This window comes from Podarcis raffonei, chromosome 1 (genome assembly GCF_027172205.1).
Source record: "Podarcis raffonei isolate rPodRaf1 chromosome 1, rPodRaf1.pri, whole genome shotgun sequence".
In the NCBI taxonomy this organism is placed as follows: domain Eukaryota; kingdom Metazoa; phylum Chordata; class Lepidosauria; order Squamata; family Lacertidae; genus Podarcis; species Podarcis raffonei.
This window is the reverse complement of record NC_070602.1, coordinates 92,924,008-92,941,599: the sequence shown is the minus strand read 5'-3', so window position 1 is coordinate 92,941,599 and position 17,592 is coordinate 92,924,008. Positions and strand designations below refer to the sequence as shown.

The window sequence follows — 17,592 nt, the reverse complement described above, 5'->3', positions numbered from 1 at the left end:
GCTTCCGCTCTAAAATGTGTTATTGCAATGCCGTCATTCACTTACTCCACATTAAGACTGTTTAGCCCATAACAAACATGGCAAACAGTCACTTGGTATTTCCCTAGTCTGTAGGACTGTAGGACATTCTGTAGGAGTCCTACATTCTAGAGAATTTCCATAGAATTTTGTTTTTGGCATTGCTATAAATAGCCAAAGACGAAAATGAAGCTGTGTGGATGGCTGAACTCCCCTCTCAAGAAAGCCTTAAACATGTGACCCACCAACCCAAACCTAGACCACCAGCCAAGTATTGTGGCCTGTGATGAGCTTGGCAAATGCTCTTGTTTTATATTCCCAGACAAACATTAGAAGAAGCTTTATGAAGTCCTTGTTGGGCTGTATAGACTATGGGGCGCTTTTCACTTGGAGGCTAGTACTGCAAGTTATTCTTTAAGATCCTGGAATATAGAGCTAGCACATAAGATGTGATTAGGATACTAGCACCAGTCTCTCTTCTTTCAGTGTTCTCTGGGGCCCTGATTGGCCCCTAGTCAAGGTTTTTGCTTCTTTCTAAAATCTGTGTAAACCAGGCCTAAAGAACCTGCAGTCCTCCAATATGATGTTGGATTGCAGCTCCCATCACCACCGACTATTAACTATACTGGCTGCATGATTGAAGTTGGAGTTCAACAACACTTGGAGGGCCACAGGTTCCCCGGAGGGCCACAGGTGTAAACCATTCTAGATCTGACAAACGGTTTGCAAACTTTTTACTTGCAAGCCAAAGGTTTTTCACTCAGATCTCCCTGCATTTTTATTTAGACTCCTATCCTCTCTTGTGTTTGACATAGACTGCCCATTTATTGATCTTGGCCCCTGTCTATAATATAGTGTCATAACAAAACATTTGGTTAAATGCAAATTGTGGTGGATAATCTTACTGGCAGATCCATGTGGGCGGTACTGAATATAGTGTGTAGATTTAAGGAATCATGCTCTTAATTTACCAGTGAGTGTGGTTTAGCAGCACTGGAGTTTGCCAGTGGCTGGTTTTATGCCTGGATGCACCTGTTAAGCTGAGAATAAATGTAAGGAATTGCTTTGACATTCTGAAATGGCAGAAAGCCACATGAGCAATATTTTCAGAAAGGCCATTGCTTTCTATGAAAAAAAGATGAGGTTCTGACTAATCCAAGCCCATTCTTCATCTGAAGCTGTGATTCCAAGTGTGGGAGGAAGATGGAAACAGAAGGTGGTTTAACTACCTCATCCAGCAAAGGGAGACTATGTACTTCCTTCAGTTCCCACCCCCAATTTGTAGCCTTACCAATATTGGAGTTCCAGTGTTGTTAAGGGAAAGGCTGCAGAAGTTCTAATGGTGGTAGAGAAAGGATTTCTGACTTCAGATATCCTTGTCAATGGTTAAAGCTCTTTCCCTTTTTTTCTGCCCTTGGGGAGAGAGAGATCCTGTGCTCCCTATAGCCCCTGGGGCAGGGACCAGGGACCTTAGGATTGCAGAGCTAATAACTTGAACAGCCTGGCAGAGGCAACTGCAGCTCTAGCTACACAGATGGAGCAGTCTTGCTCCTACTTCAGCATGCCAGAACCAAAGGTCATAGTTGGGTCTCACTTACGGTAATGTAGAGTTCTGCAACTAAGTCACTATCTGGCTCCAGTGTAGTTAAATCAGACTAACGTGTCGTTTCTAGAGACTGCTTAGACAGAGAATAATAACAATACGGTAATGAATTGAAGGTTGTGGATTAAATTTCATTCTCAGTGTCTTTGGATTTGCTGTTTATCATGCTCCACTGATGTAAGTAACAGTGATATTACTTTATTTTATAGCCACACAGCCAATAATGTCATGCAGCTCTGCTCCTTTCTTTGTAATAGATATTTAAAGCATTTCAGATGAAGCTACTGGCTTTCTTCCCGAACATTTTGTAATGTAATAGTAAAGAAGTGGCTCTGTCATCCAAGCAATTAAACTGTTGCATGAGTTGCATGAGAAGTTGTGGGTGTGGGAGATGTTGATTTTACTGAATTAGTTCAGAAAGATTGCAACAACAACCACAGATAGTTTAAAAATACTGAGAGGGAAAGCCATTCCAGATGTAGGCAGACAGGATTTTTTTTTTTAACCATACGTGTGTGTGTGTGTGTGTGTGTGTGTGCAGAAATGTATTAAACAGTTTGCTCATTTGGGCTGAAATATGTACTTGCAGAGTAATCCTAAGCATGTTTGCTCTGAAGTGAGTCTCCCTGGGTTCAATAGGATATGGTCTCTCCAGTAAGTGTTTTTAGAATTGCAGCCTTAGGCATTCCCAAATACGGCCCCTTTGAAATCCAAGCATAGCTGATACTAGAATAGGCTTTGTATGTTAATGCCATGTCTGGACATTATGGTGGATTGCACAGAGGCACCCAACATTATTCTGGAAACTGCATTCTGTGTTAGCTGCACTTTTTTGGCAATTTTCAAGGATAATCCTAAGTAGAGTGTGCTACAGTGATCTAGGCAAAAGGTTGCTAGAGCATGCAAAACTGTACACGTTATCTTGGTTGAGGAACAGACATAGCTGGCAAATCAGCCAAAGCTGGAAGCAGGCATCTCTTTGTTTATGGCATTTATATACTGCGTAATCATCTCTAAGTTGTGTACATAAAAATAAACATTTCCCACACAACCTTAATAAACCAAGATGCTGTATGGACCCTGTAGCATTGGAGAGGACCTTGGGAGTGACTGTATCAACAGTCCTCCTCATCTTGCCATCTCACAACAGGACCAGGGCCTAAAAAGGATCACAGTCTCCATCCACTGGGAAACTCTCCAGAGTACTCAAGAATCAGTTTCCATTAGCCTTTGAGGGCAGACCATCTGAATCGGTCCTCCATTCCAGCAGGGAGTGACTGCTGTTAAAAGTACAACCTTTAACAGGAAACTGATTTTACAGAATGGGACAATCTTAAAAGTATCAAGCAGCACCCAAACACCATTGGATTGGGGTGTCCTTTATTGGGTTAGAACAAGACAGAATCAAAACAAGCAGAGCAATCAAAGAATGTGTTGGTAGCAGAGAAAGATAGCATTTGAACTGAGACAAAAATGACAGATTGCTACTGTGTGAATGCAAAACTGAGGTAAGAATGAAAGGCCCAAGTTAGAGCAAAGAAGGTGATGATTATTGATACCGTAAACTGACTTTTAGCTTGCCCACACTTCCCTTGCCCCACTCCTTTCCCAGGGAAAACTCGCTGTAAATCGGAACAAACAGCAACCCACTGAAAACTGATTGCTGTTTGCTCCAGTTGAGTCCTAAGGAGTGGTTTTCCCTGGGGAAAAGCAGTGGGACAAGAGGAAGTGCCGATAAGCCCTTTGTCTGAGCTGCTGTAAGCTGTAACATAGGAAAGTGCTCTTTCGGTTCAGTTCTAGTGCCTTTTTACTTGGAAGAAAGATGTGTGTTGCAGGGTGCTGGGTAATCCTTTCCCCTGCGTACTGAGAGTATGTATGTGACTGTTGTCTTATCAAATAGTTACCAATTGAACACTTTGCAATTAATTCATTAAGGAGAGCCCACCTATACCAAATTGGTAGAGGGTGGGTAACAGTAATCACAGACATAAAGGGCAAATGCTGGATCCCTTTGTCCTGAAGGCTCATGATCTAAACATTTTGTAACAAGAGTTATCTTGTGAATGTGTCAGAACCTATAATATATTTGGAGTACACTACCCACATAATATGTGTGGCCTGTTTGAATGATTTGCAGAGTTGAATGTCAGCGGTCATTTGGAGAGGGGACTGCTTTCAAGTGATAGTTTTGAGATAAGCCCTTTTTTGTTTAAATCTCTGCTTTTTCTTCCAGTGCCATTGTCCAGTTTGGAACAAAGAACCTCTTTGTGGGCATGTAGTTCGTAGCTTGTTGCCACTGGATACCTGATGGCTTAATCACAAAGCTTGTATACATGGCCCTGATATCAGCATATACACCGGTAATGTTTTTAAAAAGGCTACTGTCTTACAGCAATCTAACACAGTGTCCTCTTTATTTTCCTGTGTTCCCAAAACGCAGGTGTGATGGCTGGGTTCAATATGAGTGGTGATCTCAGGAAGCCTGCAACAGATATCCCTCTAGGATCCCTATCTGCTATAGGTGTTTCGTAAGTCCCTTGAAAACAAGGTGGTGGTGCTTATGAGGAAACCTCCTGGTAACTTTCTTTCTGTCATGTGTGATATAGATTATTGTAATATGAAAATAGATTTAATTATTACCTGACAAATCAAACCTAGGCAGACAGTTAAAGAATCTTCCTGGGCAGCTTAGCAAAAAGAATAATGAATTGATGTTTGTCCCCCACCTTCTATTCTGATTTAGAGGATATATAAGAATTTATGGATGCTGAGATTCTTCTGAAATGGATATAAATCTTAAAAGAAAAGAGGGGGAAAGCCCCAACCTCCTCCTCTAGTTGGGGAAAAAAATCCACAAGGAATATGAAACAAACAGGCTGAGTCTTTCTCTAACATCCACTGCAGATCCCTAGATAAATTCCACAGCAAATGGATTTTTAGAAATAATTCTTAAATTAAAGGATCCCATTGGATTCGAATTTATAATAAATGAGATACACTACTACCTAAATGATGTTTCTCACTTTGGTTTACAGATAAATACTTTGATTTGTAACCAGAGATTGTGGCGCAGTAGTTAAAGTACTTGACTATACTCCTATATGCTTTGTCTTACTGGGTAATATGACTGGTCAGATCTCACCTGTGTCTAGTTCTGGGCACCACTTGTGCAGCGACTCAGATGGGAATAGCAAGGAAGCAACTATTAGAGCGTTTTCAGAATGTAGAGCAAGGAAGATTACATGCTACTATCATTGATTATTTACTTAAGTGGATAGTTTTATACTGTAAGGCAATGGATGCCTAACATAATTTGGAAAAATAATTGATATGCTTGACACTAATATTTCTTTTATTTCTTTGCAGGTGGTTTCTATACATAGTATTTGTTTTTTTGTTGGGAGCCACTTGTACCCGGGTATCACTGCGCTATGATTTTATGATGGCAGAAAAGGTAACTAACTGAGATTCTCTAGCTACATAAAATGGATGGATTTGAAAATGCATAATTGAAAACTTGCATATTTGAAAACAAGCTATGGGGTTTCTGTGTCCTGGAGCTTGAGTCTGTTCAGACTAAAAGCCAAATCATAGTCTGGCACTATGTAGCTGAGTGCTGGACTTGTGCACTCTGTCTTCCTCCCCTTGTGTGATCAGATTTGCCACCTCACTTCTTCACTTTAGTTTGCATTTGCACTGTCTAAACTAGGCTTACTATGGTTTACACAAGCCAAAGTCTACGTGGTTCAGGTGTACAGCAAACTTATGTACAGCAAACAGCACGCAGACCTAGTGGTGGGAGGGAAAAATCCTTAAATAAGAGACACGGGGGAATGATTAATGGACTTCAATGTCTGTACACTAATGCGCAAAGCATGGGAAATAAACAAGATGAGCTTGAGCTCTTGGTACAGCAAACTAAATATGACATAATAGGCATCACTGAAACCTGGTGGGATAAGTCCCACGATTGGAATGTAATAATGGAGGGATACAATCTATTTCAGAGAAACGGACCAGACAAGAAAGGAGGAGGAGTGGCGTTATATGTCAGGGATGTGTATACCTGTGAAGAGATCCAAGATTTAGAACCTCAAAGCCAAAGTGAGAGCATTTGGGTCAAAATTAAGGGAGAGAAGAATAACAGGGACCTCATTGTGGGAGTTTACTATAGATCCCCAAGCCAAACGGAGGACATAGAGGATGCCTTCCTGGAACAGATGGCCAAGCATGCAAAAGGAAGGGAGATAGTAGTAATGGGGGACTTCAATTACCCGGATATTTGTTGGATGTCAAACTTAGCCAAGAGCATAAGGTCAAACAGATTCCTCACTGGCCTTGCAGACAACTTCATTGTCCAGAAAGTGGGAGAAGCAACAAGAGGAACAGCCATTTTAGATCTGGTCCTAAGCAATGTTGATGACCTGGTTAGTGGGGTAGAAGTGGAAGGATCATTAGGCGCGAGTGATCATGCTCTTCTGAAGTTTACTATACAGCGGAAAGGAGCAGCCAAGCATACTAGGACTCAATTTCTTGACTTTAAGAAAGCCGACTTCATAAAACTTAGGGAAGTGCTAGGTGAGATCCCATGGACAGTAATACTAAAAGGAAAGGGAGTTCATGATGGCTGGGAGTTTGTTAAGAGGGAGATAGTAAAAGCACAACTTCAGGCAATACCAATGAGACGGAAACATGGAAGGTGCCTAAAGAAGCCAGGGTGGCTATCTAAAGAACTTTTAACTGAGTTAAGATTAAAAAAGGATGTGTACAAAAAATGGAAAAGGGGGGAAACCACCAAAGAGGAATTCAAACAAATAGCCAGCACGTGTAGACACAGAGTCAGAAAAGCTAAAGCACAGAATGAACTCAGGCTTGCTAGAGAGGTTAAAAGCAACAAAAAAGGCTTTTATGGGTATGTTCGTAGCAAAAGGAAGAACAAAGAAACAGTGGGGTCACTCAGAGGAGAAGATGGTGAAATGCAAACAGGGGACACAGAAAGGGCTGAACTCCTCAATGCCTTCTTTGCCTCAGTCTTCTCCGATAAAGAAAACAATGCCCGACCTGAAGAATTTGGAGCAAATGATTCAGCAGAGGAAACACAGCCCAGAATAACTAAGGAGATAGTACAAGAATACTTGGCTAGTTTAGATGTATTCAAGTCTCCAGGGCCAGATGAACTGCATCCAAGAGTATTAAAAGAACTGGCAGATGTGATCTCAGAACCACTGGCAGTCATCTCTGAGAATTCCTGGAGAACAGGCGAAGTCCCGGCAGACTGGAGGAGGGCAAATGTTGTCCCTATTTTCAAAAAGGGGAAAAGAGAGGACCCAAATAATTACCTCCCAGTCAGTCTGACATCAATACCAGGGAAGATTCTGGAGCAGATCATTAAGCAAACAGTCTGTGAGCACCTAGAAAGGAATGCTGTGATCACCAATAGTCAGCATGGATTTCTGAAAAATAAGTCATGTCAGACTAACCTGATCTCGTTTTTTGACAGAATTACAACCCTGGTAGATGAAGGGAACACAGTGGATGTAGCCTACCTTGATTTCAGCAAGGCATTTGACAAGGGCCCCATGATATTCTTGTAAAGAAGCTGGTAAAATGCGGTCTTGACTATGCTACCACTCAGTGGATTTGTAACTGGCTGACTGACTGAACCCAAAGGGTGCTCATCAATGGTTCCTCTTCATCCTGGAGAAGAGTGACTAGTGGGGTGCCACAGGGTTCTGTCTTGGGCCCGGTCTTATTCAACATCTTTATCAACGACTTGGATGATGGATTCAAGGACATTCTGATAAAATTTGCAGATGACACCAAACTGGGAGGGGTGGCTAACATCCCAGAGGACAGGATCACACTTCAAAACGACCTTGACAGATTAGAGAACTGGGCCAAAACAAACAAGATGAATTTTAACAGGGAGAAATGTAAAGTATTGCACTTGGGCAAAAAAAATGAGAAGCACAAATACAAGATGGGTGACACCTGGCTTGAGAGCAGTACATGTGAAAAGGATCTAGGAGTCTTGGTTGACCACAAACTTGACATGAGCCAACAGTGTGACGCGGCAGCTAAGAAAGCCAATGCAATTCTGGGCTGCATCAATAGGAGTATAGCATCTAGATCAAGGGAAGTAATAGTGCCACTGTATTCTGCTCTGGTCAGACCTCACCTGGAGTACTGTGTCCAGTTCTGGGCACCACAGTTCAGGAAGGACACTGACAAACTGGAACGTGTCCAGAGGAGGGCAACCAAAATGGTCAAAGGCCTGGAAACGATGCCTTATGAGGAACGGCTAAGGGAGCTGGGCATGTTTAGCCTGGAGAAGAGGAGGTTAAGGGGTGATATGATAGCCATGTTCAAATATATAAAAGGATGTCACATAGAGGAGGGAGAAAGGTTGTTTTCTGCTGCTCCAGAGAAGCGGACACGGAGCAATGGTTCCAAACTACAAGAAAGAAGATTCCACCTAAACATTAGGAAGAACTTCCTGACAGTAAGAGCTGTTCGACAGTGGAATTTGCTGCCAAGGAGTGTGGTGGAGTCTCCTTCTTTGGAGGTCTTTAAGCAGAGGCTTGACAACCATATGTCAGGAGTGCTCTGATGGTGTTTCCTGCTTGGCAGGGGGTTGGACTCGATGGCCCTTGTGGTCTCTTCCAACTCTATGATTCTATGATTCTATAATTCTCAGTCAGAGGCAAGAGATTCTACCCTTGCTCCCTGAAGCAGAGCAACATGTTACACACGTGATCAGTATATTACACAAATAGCAGCAGCAAGTATAGATCACAGGTGACCAAACTATATGAGCTATATGCTCCAGGAAGAGTTAGAGGAATGGGGACAGAGAAGGGACTTACGAGGTTTTTGGATTTCCCAAACTTGTCTTATTCGTTTCAAATGCCTGTAGTGATCATAATGTAGTATATTGTAATATATGTAGTATATTATTTATCTTTATGCACCAAGCCTCATAGATACAACACAGATACAACTCTGCATACTGTACATCTGCAGAATTTTGTTTATTATGCAGATCAAAGTTTTATTTATTTACTTTTCAGCATTTGTATGGTACTCCTTAGGCAGCTTACAATAAATGGCCATTTGTACAACAAAAATATGGGAACTGCTGCCTTAAAATTACACTTTGTAGCCAGTATGAAGGTCTACTTCCTTTTGGAATATCCCACACTGAATTTACTGTGGAAAACTGATTTGGCCAGCTTACATTCTCTTACAGATCTCAGTATTACCTCTTAACAGAGGGATTGAACTAAGAGCCTTAAGAATTAAAGCAGGCCAATATTATCAAACAGCAAATGCTCTATATTGTTCAGTGTCCCCTATTCCTTCACTGGAACCCCAGACCAAACTGAAATTGCTAAATAAAATTATAAAGGCTCCCTTTCAGAAAGTCAATCTTACACTTTCAGATTTAGCCCAGCATAACTGCAGTGAAAGTTAAGAGGATTATTAAATACTAGACATTCCATTGTGATATATATATGCCAATTTGTAGCTATGAAGTCTGATATAAAAGGTTTCCTTTTAATTCCCCATTCTAGCTTATTGTGATTGAAATTAGCACTTCATTGGTTTGAAAGTCCGGGGAGACATTCATTGCAAGGGATTAGACTAGATCAGGCCTAGGCAAACTCTGCCCTCCAGATGTTTTGGGACTACAACTCCTATTATCCCTGACCACTGGTCCTGCTAGCTAGGGATGATGGGAGTTGTAGTCCCAAAACATCTGGAGGGCCGAGTTTGCCTATGCCTGGATTAGATGACCCTTGTGTTCCCTTCCTACTCTATGATTCTTTGGTTCTTTGCATCCTTAAGGATGCAATTCAGCAATTTGCCCTTACATGTTCAAGAACAGTTTCTTAATACTTCCAGGGCATGGTCTGAGGACACATGATGTTGCCATCTTGTTGAAGCTCAGCAGATATGGGTCTGGACCAGCACCTGGATGGCAGACTACATGTTGGCAGGTGTAGCCAGGCCCTTTGCAGCACTGAGCCTCTCTCCAAATGGCAGTTCGCCAGAGCCAGAGGGAAATCTCTGTTGCATCCTATCTCACACTTCCCAGTGTGTTTCATGTCACTTTCCTTATCACAAAATTGTCCAGTCTTTTTGGGAAGCAGGTTTGTTGCATAAGACCTCCCATCCAACTATAATTGCACAGCCTCCGTTTTCTGGCACATGATTGACTCCCACCCCAAAATGGCGAAAGTCTGGAAGCACCCTTGGAGAGCTCTCTTTGCTGGTCACTTAGCTGTTGATTCATAATATTTTGTTGTGCAGTAAAAAAAAGGGGGGGAGGCTAGCAAGCTCAAACAATTTGCAACCCACCAAACTAAAAAACCCAAAACACCTGATTTTGCTGCCAGCATGAGACTACAAAAACAGGGTTATTGAATAGCCATTCAATTGTAGCCTGCCTTTGGCTTTTGGTTCACAAGTTATTAACCATCACAATCCATTTTAATCCTGCTGTTCCTCCAATGATCTCAAGACAACTCCTATTTTCTACCATGTTCTCCTTACAACAACTTGTTAAGGAAGGTCAGGTTGAGAAATAGTGCCTGGTTCACTTTGACCCAGTAAGCTTCCTGGCTGAGCAGGGACCTGAGCCAAGATCTCTGTTATACTACACTGTATTCCTGTTGTGTAGGCAGGTATTAAATCTGTAGACATCAGACCAATCATGATGGAGCTCTCTTACTTGGTCTGCTAGAAAGTAATCCCCTGTTGTGAATGCAGTTCACACTGTGTTCTGGTCTAGCCAGCCTTGTTGTCATAATGTGTATTTAATGGGTCCAGCACAGTAGAGAAGGAGCACACTTGGCTGTTACCTTTAGCAAACAGAGAGAATGCAAGCCATATGGAAAACGCTAGTTTAAATTTTGCTTTTTTCGGAAAAGAGACTGCTCAGCAAATTCTTTCGGAAAGAAAGCTTGAGCCCATCTCTATTCAACATGAAAACACAGGAATCAGGAGACAAGGGCTTTCTTTCTATTTTGAGCGATACAAGGTGCTGCTGATGTAATAAAAGGATTAAAATATGCTGACAGAATTGCACTTTGCTGGTCTTGCGTGGCAGATGTAATTTGTGAAAAATAATGTGGTAGTATATTGGGTCATTTATTCTTAAAGTAACGTTGTCATCAAATGCAATTTTGTTAAACTTAAGAGAGAAGGAAATAAAGTAAATGGGATATTAGAGGTGATCAAATTTGAATTAAGAATTCCTTGTGAAGAATTTGTCTTCATTGAATGGTGTGTGTGTGTGTGTACTTTTGAGCTTTTCAAAAGTACTTTTCAATGAAAAGACAACTTCCTTCCAAGTTGTGAATGGAATGTCAAGTAGCACTTTCAAATACAGACCTTTTGGGTAACTGAAATTATATGTGAATCTTGATACAATCCACTATTGGTTTTCAAATGCACAGTGAGATGACTTTTAAAAATGTATTATGATAGTGGGTAGCAATGCTATTTTCAAATCAGTTATTTATTTGTTCATTTTCCAATTGAAAACTTATATTCCTTGCCCCCCTCCCCTTTCCTCTGTTCTTTTTCTCTGTCAGCAACACAGTTTTGTATATGAAGAAAGAAGCTTAGTTTGGTTTTGTGTGGGTTTTATTGGTTTTGAAAGACTGCAGGAATTCTTTGATCTTCCTGGTCCTGCAGACTGCGTTCATAAGCAGAAACAAGCTGTGATCCTAAACACAGTTACTAGGAAGAAAGTCCCATTGAACATAGTGGGGAATACTTCTGAGTAAACTTGTAGGGGTCGTACTTCTATGATATAACATATTTTCTTAGGTGATGTATATATATACATAAAACTGAATGTTTTCTTAGGAAATTATATAATTATTATTAAATGCATGTCAGCTATAGAAGGCTTGTAGTTCAGTGGTGTGGTTCATTAGTAGAGCATCTGTTTTCCATGCAGAAGTTCCTGGTTCAATCCCCTGCGTCTCCAGGTAGGGCTGGAAGCGTCTGCTGTCTGAAACCCTGAAGAGCAGCTGCTAGTCATCCTTGACAGTACTGAGCTTGATTAACCAATGGACTGACTCCAGATAAGGTTGCTTCCTGTGCTCAGTCCGCATTTAGAAATTAGGGAATACGAAGGGGAGCATGAAGTCAGCTATGTTGTCCCCAAATAACAGATGCTAATTGAACACTAAGTGTTCTTCCCATGTAAGAGAACTGCCCTCTGAGATTGCTCGGTGCAATAGCAAAAAAATAACAGTAGCACCTTAGAGTCCAACTAAGTTTGTTATTGGTACGAGCTTTCGTGTGCATGCACATGTCTTCAGATACAGTCATACCTCGAGTTACAGACACTTCAGGTTGCGTATTTTCAGGTTACGGACCCACCGAAACCCGGAAGTACCGGAACGGGTTACTTCTGGGTTTTGGCGGCCATGCATGCGCAGAAGTGCCAAATTGCAACCCGCGCGTGCGCAGATGCGCCGCTGCGAGTTGCGAACGTGCATCCTGCACGGATCACGTTTGCAACCCGCATGTCCACTGTACACTGTTTCAGTGTATCTGAAGAAGTGTGCATCCACACGAAAGCTCATACCAATAACAAACTTAGTTGGTCTCTAAGGTGTTACTGGAAGGAATTTTTTTATTTTGTTTCAACTACAGCAGACCAACACGGCTACCTACCTGTAACAAAAAATAACAGGTTAGTGTTCCCAATCCAGGCTCAACACACTTGGTTTGATGAATAGCTCTCCCTGTGCCCCCTCAGCAACTTCAATCCTTGTTTCATTCTAGCCACATGATCCAGAATGGGTGCAATTTATCCTGCGGATGCTTAGCAGCTTCAGTGTTCCTCCCTCTCCTCATCTTCCCTTAGCAAACCCAGAAAAGGAGCAGAGTGTTTACTCATGAGGAGCAGAAACAATGGTAATAGTACCCAGATGTAGTAGTAGTTCTGGTAGTGTGTCTAGGCCTAATGACAGATGGGGTGCTGGTTACTTGCTGTTAAGCAGCTGGTGTGCTTTTACATCTCATCTGACTCCTGGGCAAGCCTACTCTGTCCGCTGTTTTAATATATTTGCAGACCTTGCTTGTAACTAGTAGGGAATATGTAATGCAGAATGAGCTGAGGCCTCTAGTTGTTCTCATGATAAGAAAAGAAACATGAGATACATGTGCTAGCTTTGTTTTGTTTCCTTTTGTTAGTATGCACGGGGAAAAAGTTAGTTGGATTACTAGATCAAATGGTGGGAAATGCGGTTTTTCTAACTGCAAACTGCTTAAAGCACTGGTGCTGCAGTCCTACACCCTGTTGGGAATAAGGTAAAGGGACCCCTGACCATTAGGTCCAGTCGTGGCCGACTCTGGGGTTGCGGCGCTCATCTCACTTTATTGGCTGAGGGAGCCGGCATACAGCTTCTGGGTCATGTGGTCAGCATGACTAAGCCGCTTCTGGCAAACCAGAGCAGCGCACGGAAACACCGTTTACCTTCCCGCCAGAGCGGTACCTATTTATCTACTTGCACTTTGACGTGCTTTCGAACTGCTAGGTGGGCAGGAGCAGGGACCGGGCAACGGGAGCTCACCCCGTCATGGGGATTTGAACCGCTGACCTTCTGATCAGCAAGTCCTTGGCTCTGTGGTTTAACCCACAGCGCAAGACCCAGTAAACTCAGTGGGACTTATATCCAAGTAAACATGTGCAAGGTTGGGCTACAGAGTTGTTCTTTTCTAACACAGTTTGAGAAGAAAGTGACTTCGACGTTTAAAACAGGAAAATAAAAGGACCCAATCCACTCAGTGCTCAATCTTGCGCAACCCCCTTGATATTGCACAGGAGCCATCTTTTAAAGCATACATCCAAGATCAATCACTCTGCAATAAATCATTTAGAACGTGTTTCAGAAGAACACTTTGATTTATATTAAATATCTGATCTGGTTATATTCCATGTAAAAAATAAACATCTATAACATTGATTTTCTTCATTAGGCAGATAGATGGGATTGTTTTCCGGCTATCGGGAGGCTTTTAGCTTTCTGCGTCTTTTCCGGTTTGATTATCTGTCTACATAAGTGCACTCCCCTGAAATAAAACTCTCTTCAGGCTTCCTTCCAGTATGTAAATGGAACTGAGAATCTGCTGCATTTCCTGTAAGCTGTGCAGGTTTCTTGCTGCTGCTAAGTGGAGCTTTTTCTATGGGATTGCTTCACTCTGTTCATAGCTCATACTTGCTAGCCATGCAAGGCAAATTAAAGTGTGTTCTTTCATGTTAATTAGAGATGAAATATCCACCAGGATGTTTTCCTGGGCAAGCTGCGCTGAAATCCTACATTTTAAATTGTCCTTGAACAGCTGTCATTCATTTCATTTTAGGAGAGCTTCCCAGTGGATTGGGAGCCATCCTCCCCGCACCCGCCTTTTTGCCATGTTCTTTAGAGTTTAGATTTCAACCTGATCACAATCAGATTCACTTAGAAGTAATTATTCCTAGCATACTATGTTTTAACTGTTCAAAGCTCTGCACATATATTGTCTCTATCATCCTTACACCAGCCCTGTAAAACAATGCTGTTACCTATAAGTTAACAATAGTAGCTGAGGCAGAGAAAACAGAAGGGCATGCTAGACCACTTGTATGCAAGGCACCCCCACTGCTCTTTGGCCCTCCCCAATAGAATCATAGAGTCGTAGAATGGGAAGGGACCCCAAGGATCATCTAGTCCAACCCCCTGCAATCCAGGAATATGCAGCTGTCCCATATGGGGATCGAACTTGGAACCTTGGCATTATCAGCACCACGCTCAAACTAACTGAGCTATCCAGGCTGACCCAAGAATAAGAGACATGGCAACTAATATTTGGGTGAAATCAGGCCACAACTTTATTGACAGCAGATGTAAGGAGTTTAGCATAGGCATTGGGTAGACCCCACCCCTTCTGGCCCGCCTGCCAGAATAACTTATGGGGTCAACTGGAAATGAGGGAGTCCCCGACCTCCATCAAGGGGGAATGCCCCTACTGGATTGCACCTGGGGAGTGTTGTGGCCCAACAAAAAGTGGCTGCAGAGTGGCCTGTGTTATATACTGGAGGGGCTGGCTAAGCCTGGTGGCCCATGCCTGCTTGCAAATTGCTGATTAGGCGAGCAGGTGGGGCCAATTACCCAGGCAGCAAGCTCGGCTCAGAGGCTTCCTTTGCTGCCCAGGAAACAGTCCTAGGGACCTCCCACAACAGATCCTGGCATGCTGGGGAGTGCCAGTCTGCAGTGGCTACAAGAGAGTGTGAGTGGACTTGGTGAATTCATGGCTGAGATGAGATTTGGACTCCAGATTTACCAACTCATCACCATACTATACCAGCTCCCTTGTGTAACCCCACACATGTTCAGAACTGGCCCAGGGCATTTTGCTGTCTGATGTGGAACAGCAAATGTCACCCCCAATTGAGGTGCACAAAAAAATCCCAGAAGCATGTCTTCCTAGGAGCAGAAGTACAATAAAACAAACGAAATACATAACACACTGTGTCCTTTCACGACAACTAAGACTGTGCACACAATACCTTTAAAGCACATTCTTGGCACTGTAGTCTGTTAAGAGTTGCTGGGAATGGTAACTGTGAGGGCTAAACTACAGTCGCCAGAATTATTTGCAGGAAAGAATGCGCTTCAAATGTGCTTTGAAGGTGTAGCATCTGTACAGCTCAAACAGCTGCTTGAGGCAGCCACACCACTCAACCTAATGGTAGAGCCAGCCCTGTGATGTATGCAGCATTAGTCAAGAAACATGCCAATTTTTGCTTTGTTTCTTTTATTTTAGGTGTCCTTGGTGGGCTTCTTATTCTTGCTTGGTTTGTACATTTCATCTTTAGCATCCTGCATGGGAGGTCTGTATGGAGCACCCCGAATCCTTCAGTGCATCGCCCAAGAAAATGTGATACCAATACTTGCATTTCTTGGACGGGGGGTATGTAAACATGGAACATAGACTAATCCACCTAAACATGGAACATAGACTAATCCACCTTTTCTTTACAGTACACAAAAGTTCAGACAAGCATACCTTCGGTTTATCTCACCAGAGTAGTAGCTAGCTGCTAATTGAGTTTCCAGAAGCAGAGGGATATTTAGATCTCCAGTCAGTCTGAGTAGGAAGCACTGTAATCTTCCAAACTTTGTGTAAGAGAAAACCCAAACTAGCTTCTAAACCATGAACTTTATTTGGAATGGACCCTCATTCCACATTGTTCGTACCTCATCTGCTACCTCTCAACATATTCTTGCATCTTTCTTTGCCAAATGATTCTCAAGCTCTTTTGTTGTTTGTTTTAAGAGGGAAGGCCTGTGGCAAACCTTTTCTCTCCAAGCTGGAATTCAGAAACACTCTAGAACACAGGCACTGTTTAAAGTGAGGGTCCGCATTTAACTTCTAAAGCTAATGCATCGCAGTGTTTCTCTTTGATCTGACAGACACACTTGCTGCCTCTGTTTGTGTACTTTTTGTTGTTGTTTACAATTAATAGCTGCTGAGCAGGGGCAGGGATTTGTAATGAAAGTGTGGGGAGTGAGCTAACTCATTCCTCCCCTAGTGTGGCTACAAGAAAGGAGATTCCGACTAAACATCAGGAAGGACTTTGTGACAGTCAGACCTGTTCGACAGTGGAACGGACTCCCTTGGGAGGTGGTGGGCTCTCCTTCCACGGAGCTTTTAAGGCAGAGGTTGGATGGTGATCTGTCATGTATGACATACTTGAGATTCCTGCATTGCTGGGGATTGGACTAGATGACCCTCAGGGTCCCTTCCAACTCTACAATTCTGTGAATTCTATCTGCAAAGATTCTAATCAGATTATTACTCATACATAACAATATGCATATTCTTTCTGTTCTAACTATAGAAAGGACCAAACAAAACCCCGGTGGCTGCAATCTGCTTAACAAGCCTTATCACCATGGCCTTCGTTTTCATTGGCCAAGTGAATGTTCTCGCTCCAATTGTCACCATAAACTTCATGCTTACCTATATTGTCGTGGATTACTCCTATTTCTCTGTCTCCATGAGCTACAGACTTCAGCAGAGCTCCAAAAAGATACTGAGAGAGGATTCCAAGGTCGTGCTCAGCTGTTCTCGGCCTTTAATACTGGACAAGCCATCCTGTTATGGATCAGGTGGAATAATGCAAGGCCAATCCAATGGCACCTTGCTAGAATTCACAAAAGACATGGATCATATTTTTAGGCCTCCCGGCCAAGACCCAGGGGCCAATCTTGAGGGAAAAGAAAAGGACATGGGTGTTAGCCAAATGGCCAAGCCCAGGAAGCAGAAGAAGGCAGTCAAACAAACGTTACAAGACAGCTTTCTCTTGGATCTTGGCAATAACATTGCCTCTACCCAGGATCTTTGCAGTGGTGACCTGGAATCCAGTGACAAAAGTATGCAGAGCTTTTCAGAGCTGAATCACCAGGATGAAGAGAGTTCTGCTGCTGTAGGACCCAAGCGGAAGCAAGACCAAGACAGAGGCCAGCATTTTGAAGAGAGGCACAAAACTGCCAGTCACCAAGTGGAAGGTAACAAGAAACACAATTAAACTTACCTTTTAAAATGAAGAATATTGCTGGTACTCCTCCATAGGCAAGGATGGAAATTGGTTTTACAGGGTCAGTCTGTCAAACCTGGCAACAATTTATCCTTTTTTTCATAACCGTAGAGTCTGTTTTAATGATTCACAAGAGATTCTCCTCTAATTTGCCTGTGGAAATGTTGCCCAGATTTAATTCAGTGCAGGAAGATTTACTATTTACAGTGTACTGTGCCAGTAGTCTACATATGAATCCTTTCACTGTGAGATGTATCACAACATTTATTTTTACCTTGACATGGGAGGTAATTGCTTCCAAAAGTTAACATCCTAAACATCAACTCTCCATTCTTTACAGGCAGAAATGATTGTGGTGGTCTTC

General features: G+C 42.5%; 1 protein-coding gene across 3 annotated transcripts in view; it reads left to right on the top strand.

Annotated features, from left to right (window-relative positions):
* SLC12A8 (solute carrier family 12 member 8) overlaps positions 1–17,592 on the top strand; it is a 63,926-nt gene that overhangs the window by 37,762 nt on the left and 8,572 nt on the right. For all 3 annotated transcript variants that reach the window (XR_008332332.1, XM_053404407.1, XM_053404417.1), the window contains exons 7-10: positions 4,062–4,149; positions 4,988–5,075; positions 15,452–15,598; positions 16,530–17,199. Coding sequence is in view for 2 of the 3 variants with exons in the window: in XM_053404407.1 (XP_053260382.1) it covers positions 4,062–4,149; positions 4,988–5,075; positions 15,452–15,598; positions 16,530–17,199 (993 nt within the window). In the remaining variant the exon portion in view is untranslated. The remainder of the gene's footprint in view (positions 1–4,061; positions 4,150–4,987; positions 5,076–15,451; positions 15,599–16,529; positions 17,200–17,592) is intronic.